General features: G+C 57.4%; 1 protein-coding gene across 1 annotated transcript in view; it reads left to right on the forward strand.

The window, feature by feature from the left end:
• The first annotated feature begins 7,488 nt into the window (after positions 1-7,488).
• Positions 7,489-8,741, forward strand: part of LOC142923940 (prostate stem cell antigen-like) — a 19,045-nt gene continuing 17,792 nt past the window's right edge. Inside the window, exon 1 of the mRNA XM_076064961.1 lies at positions 7,489-7,686. Within this exon, the coding sequence (XP_075921076.1) occupies positions 7,641-7,686 (46 nt within the window). The 5' untranslated portion in view covers positions 7,489-7,640. The remainder of the gene's footprint in view (positions 7,687-8,741) is intronic.

Consider the following 8,741-nt stretch of genomic DNA (forward strand, 5'->3'; position numbering starts at 1 on the left):
TGAGTGAGTGGGTGAGTGAGTGAGTGGGTGGGTGAGTGGGTGAGTGAGTGGGTGAGTGAGTGGGTGAGTGGGTGAGTGGGTGGGTGAGTGGATGAGTGGGTGAGTGGGTGAGTGGGTGAGTGAGTGGGTGAGTGGGTGAGTGAGTGGGTGAGTGAGTGGGTGAGTGGGTGAGTGAGTGGGTGAGTGGATGAGTGGGTGAGTGGGTGAGTGAGTGGGTGAGTGAGTGGGTGGGTGAGTGGGTGGGTGGGTGAGTTGGTGGGTGAGTGGGTGAGTGGGTGTGTGAGTGGGTGTGTGGGTGGGTGAGTGGGTGGGTGGGTGTGTGGGTGAGTGGGTGAGTGAGTGGGTGAGTGGGTGGGTGAGTGGGTGAGTGGGTGAGTGGGTGGGTGAGTGAGTGGGTGAGTGAGTGGGTGAGTGAGTGAATGGGTGAGTGAGTGAGTGAGTGGGTGAGTGGGTGAGTGAGTGGGTGAGTGAGTGGGTGAGTGAGTGGGTGAGTGGGTGAGTGGGTGAGTGGGTGATTGAGTGAGTGGGTGAGTGGGTGAGTGAGTGGGTGAGTGAGTGGGTGAGTGAGTGGGTGAGTGAGTGAGTGGGTGAGTGAGTGAGTGAGTGAGTGAGTGAGTGGGTGAGTGGGTGAGTGAGTGGGTGAGTGAGTGGGTGAGTGGGTGGTGAGTGAGTGGGTGAGTGAGTGAGTGGGTGAGTGAGTAAGTGAGTGTGTGGGTGAGTGAGTGGGTGGTGGGTGAGTGAGTGGGTGAGTGTGTGGGTGGGTGAGTGGGTGGGTGGGTGAGTGGGTGAGTGAGTGGGTGAGTGAGTGGGTGAGTGAGTGAGTGAGTGGGTGAGTGGTGAGTGAGTGGGGTGAGTGAGTGGGTGAGTGAGTGATGAGTGAGTGGGTGAGTGGGTGGGTGGGTGAGTGAGTGAGTGGGTGAGTGGGTGAGTGGGTGAGTGAGTGGGTGAGTGAGTGGGTGAGTGAGTGAGTGAGTGAGTGGGTGAGTGAGTGAGTGGGTGGGTGAGTGGGTGAGTGAGTGGGTGAGTGAGTGGGTGAGTGGGTGAGTGGGTGGATGAGTGGATGAGTGGGTGAGTGGGTGAGTGGGTGAGTGAGTGGGTGAGTGGGTGAGTGAGTGGGTGAGTGAGTGGGTGGGTGGGTGAGTGAGTGGGTGAGTGGATGAGTGGGTGAGTGGGTGAGTGAGTGGGTGAGTGAGTGGGTGGGTGAGTGGGTGGGTGGGTGAGTTGGTGGGTGGTGGGTGAGTGGGTGTGTGAGTGGGTGTGTGGGTGGGTGAGTGGGTGGGTGGGTGTGTGGGTGAGTGGGTGAGTGAGTGGGTGAGTGGGTGAGTGAGTGGGTGAGTGGGTGAGTGGGTAAGTGGGTGAGTGAGTGGGTGAGTGAGTGGGTGAGTGGGTGAGTGGGTGGGTGAGTGGATGAGTGGGTGAGTGGGTGAGTGGTGGGTGAGTGAGTGGGTGGGAGAGTGGGTGTGTGGGTGGGTGTGTGGGTGAGTGGGTGAGTGGGTGAGTGGGTGGGTGGGTGAGTGGGTGGGAGGGTGAGTGGGTGAGTGGGTGAGTGAGTGGGTGGGTGAGGGGTGGGTGGGTGGATGGGTGAGTGGGTGGGTGAGTGTGTGGGTGGGTGAGTGGGTGGGTAGGTGAGTGGGTGAGTGAGTGGGTGAGTGGGTGTGTGGGTGGGTGAGTGAGTGGGTGAGTGGGTGGGTGGGTGGCTGAGTGGGTGAGTGAGTGGGTGGGTGAGTGGGTGGGTGTGTGGGTGGGTGGGTGAGTGGGTGTGTGAGTGGGTGGGTGGGTGGGTGTGGGGTGGGTGAGTGGGTGGGTGGGTGAGTGGGTAGGTGTGTGGGTGAGTGGGTGGGTGAGTGGGTGGGTGAGTGGGTGAGTGGGTGGGTGAGTGGGTGAGTGGGTGTGTGAGTGGGTGTGTGGGTGTGTGGGTGGGTGAGTGGGTGGGTGGGTGAGTGGGTGGGTGTGTGGGTGAGTGGGTGGGTGAGTGGGTGAGTGGGTGAGTGAGTGGGTGGGTGAGTGGGTGGGTGGGTGAGTGGGTGGGTGTGTGAGTGGGTGGGTGGGTGGGTGAGTGGGTGGGTGGGTGTGTGGTTGGGTGAGTGGGTGGGTGGGTGAGTGGTTGGGAGTGTGGTGAGGGGTGGGGTGGTGGGGTGGGTGAGTGAGTGGGTGGGTGAGTGGGTGGGTGGGTGAGTGAGTGGGTGGGTGAGTGGGTGAGTGGGTGTGTGAGTGGGTGTGTGGGTGGGTGGGTGTGTGGGTGGGTGTGTGGGTGAGTGGGTGGGTGGGTGGGTGAGTGAGTGGGTGGGTGAGTGGGTGAGTGGGTGGGTGGGTGAGTGGGTGGGTGAGTGGGTGGGTGAGTGGGTGGGTGGGTTAGTTGGTGGGTGAGTGGGTGGTGGGCGTGAGTGAGGGGGTGAGTGAGTGGGTGGGTGAGTGTGTGAGTGGTGTGTGGGTGGGTGAGTGGGTGGGTGGGTGAGTGGGTGGGTGTGTGGGTGAGTGGGTGGGTGAGTGGGTGAGTGGGTGAGTGAGTGGGTGGGTGAGTGGGTGGGTGGGTGAGTGAGTGGGTGTGTGAGTGGGTGGGTGGGTGGGTGGGTGAGTGGGTGGGTGGGTGTGTGGGTGGGTGAGTGGGTGGGTGGGTGAGTGGTTGGGTGTGTGGGTGAGTGGGTGGGTGAGTGGGTGAGTGGGTGAGTGAGTGGGTGGGTGAGTGGGTGGGTGGGTGAGTGAGTGGGTGGGTGAGTGGGTGAGTGGGTGTGTGAGTGGGTGTGTGGGTGAGTGGGTGTGTGGGTGGGTGTGTGGGTGAGTGGGTGAGTGGGTGGGTGGGTGGGTGAGTGGGTGGGTGGGTGAGTGGGTGAGTGGGTGGGTGGGTGAGTGGGTGGGTGAGTGGGTGGGTGAGTGGGTGGGTGGGTTAGTTGGTGGGTGAGTGGGTGAGTGAGTGGGCGTGAGTGAGTGAGTGAATGGGTGAGTGAGTGGGTGAGTGAGTGTGTGAGTGGGTGAGTGGGTGGGTGAGTGTGTGGGTGAGTGGGTGAGTGGGTGTGTGGGTGAGTGGGTGGGTGAGTGAGTGGGTGGGTGGGTGAGTGGGTGGGTGGGTGGGTGAGTGGGTGGGTGAGTGGGTGAGTGAGTGGGTGAGTGGGTGAGTGGGTGAGTGAGTGGGTGGGTGAGTGGGTGAGTGGGTGGGTGAGTGGGTGAGTGGGTGAGTGAGTGGGTGAGTGGGTGTGTGGGTGGGTGTGTGGGGGTGGGTGAGTGGGGTGGGTGGGTGGGTGAGTGGGTGGGTGGGTGGGTGAGTGAGTGAGTGGGTGAGTGGGTGGGTGGGTGGGTGGGTGGTGAGTGGGAGTGAGTAAGTGAGTGTGTGGGTGAGTGAGTGGGTGAGTGGGTGAGTGAGTGGGGGGTGAGTGTGTGGGTGGGTGAGTGGGTGGGTGGGTGAGTGGGTGAGTGAGTGGGTGAGTGAGTGGGTGAGTGAGTGAGTGAGTGGGTGAGGTGGGTGAGTGAGTGGGTGAGTGAGTGGGTGAGTGAGTGAGTGAGTGGGTGAGTGGGTGAGTGGGTGAGTGAGTGAGTGGGTGAGTGGGTGAGTGGGTGAGTGGTGGGTGAGTGAGTGGGTGAGTGAGTGAGTGAGTGGGTGAGTGAGTGAGTGGGTGGGTGAGTGGGTGAGTGAGTGGGTGAGTGAGTGGGTGAGTGGGTGAGTGGGTGGGTGAGTGGATGAGTGGGTGAGTGGGTGAGTGGGTGAGTGAGTGGGTGAGTGGGTGAGTGCGTGGGTGAGTGAGTGGGTGAGTGGGTGAGTGAGTGGGTGAGTGGATGAGTGGGTGAGTGGGTGAGTGAGTGGGTGAGTGAGTGGGTGGGTGGGTGGGTGGGTGGGTGGGTGAGTTGGTGGGTGAGTGGGTGAGTGGGTGTGTGAGTGGGTGTGTGGGTGGGTGAGTGGGTGGGTGGGTGTGTGGGTGAGTGGGTGAGTGAGTGGGTGAGTGGGTGAGGTGGTGGGTGAGTGGGTGAGTGGGTAAGTGGGTGAGTGAGTGGGTGAGTGAGTGGGTGAGTGGGTGAGTGGGTGGGTGAGTGGATGAGTGGGTGAGTGGGTGAGTGAGTGGGTGAGTGAGTGGGTGGGTGAGTGGGTGTGTGGGTGGGTGTGTGGGTGAGTGGGTGAGTGGGTGAGTGGGTGGGTGGGTGGTGGGTGGGAGGGTGAGTGGGTGAGTGGGTGAGTGAGTGGGTGGGTGAGTGGGTGGGTGGGTGGGTGGGTGAGTGGGTGGGTGAGTGTGTGGGTGGGTGAGTGGGTGGGTAGGTGAGTGGGTGAGTGAGTGGGTGAGTGGGTGTGTGGGTGGGTGAGTGAGTGGGTGAGTGGGTGGGTGGGTGGCTGAGTGGGTGAGTGAGTGGGTGGGTGAGTGGGTGGGTGTGTGGGTGGGTGGGTGAGTGGGTGTGTGAGTGGGTGGGTGTGTGGGTGGGTGAGTGGGTGGGTGGGTGAGTGGGTAGGTGTGTGGGTGAGTGGGTGGGTGAGTGGGTGGGTGAGTGGATGAGTGGGTGGGTGAGTGGGTGAGTGGGTGTGTGAGTGGGTGTGTGGGTGTGTGGGTGGGTGAGTGGGTGGGTGGGTGAGTGGGTGGGTGTGTGGGTGAGTGGGTGGGTGAGTGGGTGAGTGGGTGAGTGAGTGGGTGGGTGAGTGGGTGGGTGGGTGAGTGAGTGGGTGTGTGAGTGGGTGGGTGGGTGGGTGAGTGGGTGGGTGGGTGTGTGGTTGGGTGAGTGGGTGGGTGGGTGAGTGGTTGGGAGTGTGGGTGAGTGGGTGGGTGAGTGGGTGAGTGGGTGAGTGAGTGGGGTGGGTGAGTGGGTGGGTGGGTGAGTGAGTGGGTGGGTGAGTGGGTGAGTGGGTGTGTGAGTGGGTGTGTGGGTGAGTGGGTGTGTGGGTGGGTGTGTGGGTGAGTGGGTGGGTGGGTGGGTGAGTGAGTGGGTGGGTGAGTGGGTGAGTGGGTGGGTGGGTGAGTGGGTGGGAGTGGGTGGGTGAGTGGGTGGGTGGGTTAGTTGGTGGGTGAGTGGGTGAGTGAGTGGGCGTGAGTGAGTGAGTGAATGGGTGAGTGAGTGGGTGAGTGAGTGTGTGAGGGGTGTGTGGGTGGGTGAGTGGGTGGGTGGGTGAGTGGGTGGGTGTGTGGGTGAGTGGGTGGGTGAGTGGGTGAGTGGGTGAGTGAGTGGGTGGGTGAGTGGGTGGGTGGGTGAGTGAGTGGGTGTGTGAGTGGGTGGGTGGGTGGGTGAGTGGGTGGGTGGGTGTGTGGGTGGGTGAGTGGGTGGGTGGGTGAGTGGTTGGGTGTGTGGGTGAGTGGGTGGGTGAGTGGGTGAGTGGGTGAGTGAGTGGGTGGGTGAGTGGGTGGGTGGGTGAGTGAGTGGGTGGGTGAGTGGGTGAGTGGGTGTGTGAGTGGGTGTGTGGGTGAGTGGGTGTGTGGGTGGGTGTGTGGGTGAGTGGGTGAGTGGGTGGGTGGGTGGGGTGGGTGGGTGGGTGAGTGGGTGGGTGAGTGGGTGGGTGGGTGAGTGGGTGGGTGAGTGGGTGGGTGAGTGGGTGGGTGGGTTAGTTGGTGGGTGAGTGGGTGAGTGAGTGGGGTGAGTGAGTGAGTGAATGGGTGAGTGAGTGGGTGAGTGAGTGTGTGAGTGGGTGAGTGGGTGGGTGAGTGTGTGGGTGAGTGGGTGAGTGGGTGTGTGGGTGAGTGGGTGGGTGAGTGAGTGGGTGGGTGGGTGAGTGGGTGGGTGGGTGGGTGAGTGGGTGGATGAGTGGGTGAGTGAGTGGGTGAGTGGGTGAGTGGGTGAGTGAGTGGGTGGGTGAGTGGGTGAGTGGGTGGGTGAGTGGGTGAGTGGGTGAGTGAGTGGGTGAATGGGTGTGTGGGTGGGTGTGTGGGTGAGTGGGTGAGTGGGTGGGTGGGTGGGTGAGTGGGTGAGTGGGTGGGTGAGTGAGTGAGTGGGTGAGTGGGTGGGTGAGTGGGTGGGTGAGTGGGTGTGTGGGTGGGTGTGTCGGTGGGTGAGTGGGTGAGTGAGTGGGTGGGTGAGTGGGTGAGTGGGTGGGTGGGTGGGTGAGTGGGTGGGTGGGTGGGTGAGTGAGTGGGTGGGTGGGTGGGTGAGTGGGTGGGTTAGTGGGTGGATGAGTGGTGGGTGAGTGGGTGAGTGAGTGAGTGAGTGGGTGGTGAGTGAGTTGGTGGGTGAGTGGGTGGGTGAGTGAGTGAGTGGGTGTGTGGGTGAGTGGGTGAGTGAGTGGGTGAGTGGGTGTGTGGGTGAGTGGGTGAGTGAGTGGGTGAGTGCGTGGGTGGGTGAGTGTGTGGGTGAGTGGCGGAGTGGGTGGGTGAGTGGGTGAGTGGGTGGGTTAGCGGGTGGGTAAGTTGGTGGGTTAGTGGGTGGGTGAGTTGGTGGGTGAGTGGGTGGGTGAGTGAGTCAGTGAATGAGTGAGAGGGTGGGTGAGTGAGTAAGTGAGTGGGTGAGTGAGTGAGTGGGTGAGTGAGTAATGGGTGAGTGGGTGGGTGAGTGAGTGGGTGTGTGTGTGGGTGAGTGTGTGTGTGTGTGAGTGAGTGAGTGGGTGAGTGAGTGGGTGACTGAGTGTGTGAGTGAGTGAGTGGGTGAGTGTGTGTGTGTGTGAGTGAGTGAGTGGATGAGTGAGTGGGTGAGTGTGTGTGGGTGAGTGAGTGTGTGTGTGAGTGAGTGAGTGGGTGATTGTGTGAGTGGGTGAGTGAGTGAGTGAGTGTGTGTGAGTGAGTGTGTGTGTGTGAATGAGTGTGTGTGTGAGTGAGTGTGTGTGAGTGTGTGTGAGTGAGTGAGTGTGTGTGTGAATGAGTGTGTGTGAGTGAGTGTGTGTGTGAATGAGTGTGTGTGTGTGAGTGAGTGAGTGTGTGTGAGTGTGTGTGAGTGAGTGTGTGAGTGTGAGTGAGTGAGTGGTTGAGTGAGTGTGTGAGTGTGTGAGTGAGTGTGTGAGTGTGTGTGTGAGTGAGTGGGTGAGTGAGTGGGTGAGTGGGTGGGTGAGTGGGTGGGTGAGTGGGTGAGTGGGTGAGTGTGTGAGTGTGTGTTTGAGAGAGTGAGTGGGTGAGTGAGTGTGCGTGTGAGTGTGTGAGTGTGTCTGAGTGTGTGAGTGAGTGAGTGTTTGAGAGAGTAAGTGAGTGTGAGTGAGTGTGTGAGTGAGTGAGTGTGTGAGTGAGTGAGTGTGGGTTTGAGAGAGTGAGTGTGTGAGTGAGTGAGTGGGTGAGTGGGTGAGTGAGTGTGTGAGTGTGTGAGTGAGTGAGTGTTTGAGAGAGTGAGTGAGTGTGAGTGAGTGTGTGAGTGAGTGAGTGTGTGAGTGAGTGTGTGAGTGGGTGAGTGAGTGGGTGAGTGAGTGGGTGGTTGAGTGGGTGGCTGGGTGAGTGAGTGGGTGAGTGTGTGAGTGTGTCTGAGTGTGTGAGTGAGTGAGTGTTTGAGAGAGTAAGTGAGTGTGAGTGAGTGTGTGAGTGAGTGAGTGTGTGAGTGAGTGTGTGAGTGGGTGAGTGAGTGGGTGAGTGAGTGGGTGAGTGTGTGAGTGTGTCTGAGTGTGTGAGTGAGTGAGTGGGTGTATCTCCTCTCGTACTACAGCTATAAAAGTCTTACTGCTCCGCCCAATATCGCCACTCAACCCGACGTTCCCTCGACGTTTGCTCGACGTTCCAGCGACTCAACAACCTCTCAACAACCTCCACCTCGTCAATCTCACCATGAAGATCATCCTCTTCACCCTGGTCAGCCTCGCCATCTGTGGAGGTGAGCGAATAATCATCATCATCATCAGTAGTAGTAATATTATCATCATCATCAGTAGTAGTATCATCATCATCAATAGTAGTAGTATCATCATCATCATTAATAGTATTATCATCATCAGTAGTAGTAGTATCATCGTCATCAGTATCATCATCATCAGTAGTAGTATCATCATCATCAGTAGTAGTATTATCATCATCAGTAGTAGTATTATCATACTCAGTAGTAGTATCATCGTGATCAGTAGTATTATCATCATCATCATTAATAGTATTATCATCATCAGTAGTAGTAGTATCATCGTCATCAGTATCATCATCATCAGTAGTAGTATCATCATCATCAGTAGTAGTATTATCATCATCAGTAGTAGTATTATCATACTCAGTAGTAGTATCATCGTGATCAGTAGTATTATCATCATCCGTAGTAATATCATCATCATTAGTAGTATTATCATCATCATTAGTAGTATTATCCTCAGTAGTATCATCATCATCAGTAGTAGTATCATCATCAGTAGTAGTATCATCATCAGTAGTAGTATCATCATAATCATCAGTAGTAGTATCATCATCATCAGTAGTAGTATCATCATCATCATCAGTAGTAGGATCATCATCAGTAGTAGTATCATCATTATCATCATCATCAGTAGTATCATCATCATCAGTAGTAGTATCATTATCAGTAGTGGTATCATCATCATCAGTAGTAGTATCATCAACATCAGTAGTAGTATCATCATCATTAGTGGTATTATCATCATCAGTAGTATCATCATCAGTAGTAGTATCATCATCTTCAGTAGTATCATCATCATCATTAGAAGTATCATCATCAGTAGTGGTATCATCATCATCAGTAGTAGTATAATCAACATCAGTAGTATCATCATCATCAGTAGTATCATCATCTTCTGTAGTATCATCATCATCATCATTAGTAGTTACAACAGTAGTAGTAGTATCACCATCAGTAATATCATCATCTTCAGCAGTATCATCATTATCATCAGTAGTATTATCATCATCAGTAGTAGTATCATCATCATC

The sequence above is a fragment of the Petromyzon marinus genome, unplaced genomic scaffold (assembly GCF_048934315.1).
Source record: "Petromyzon marinus isolate PM22_M1 ecotype Great Lakes invasive population unplaced genomic scaffold, UKy_Petmar_22M1.pri1.0 PM_Scaffold_91, whole genome shotgun sequence".
In the NCBI taxonomy this organism is placed as follows: Eukaryota; Metazoa; Chordata; class Hyperoartia; order Petromyzontiformes; family Petromyzontidae; genus Petromyzon; species Petromyzon marinus.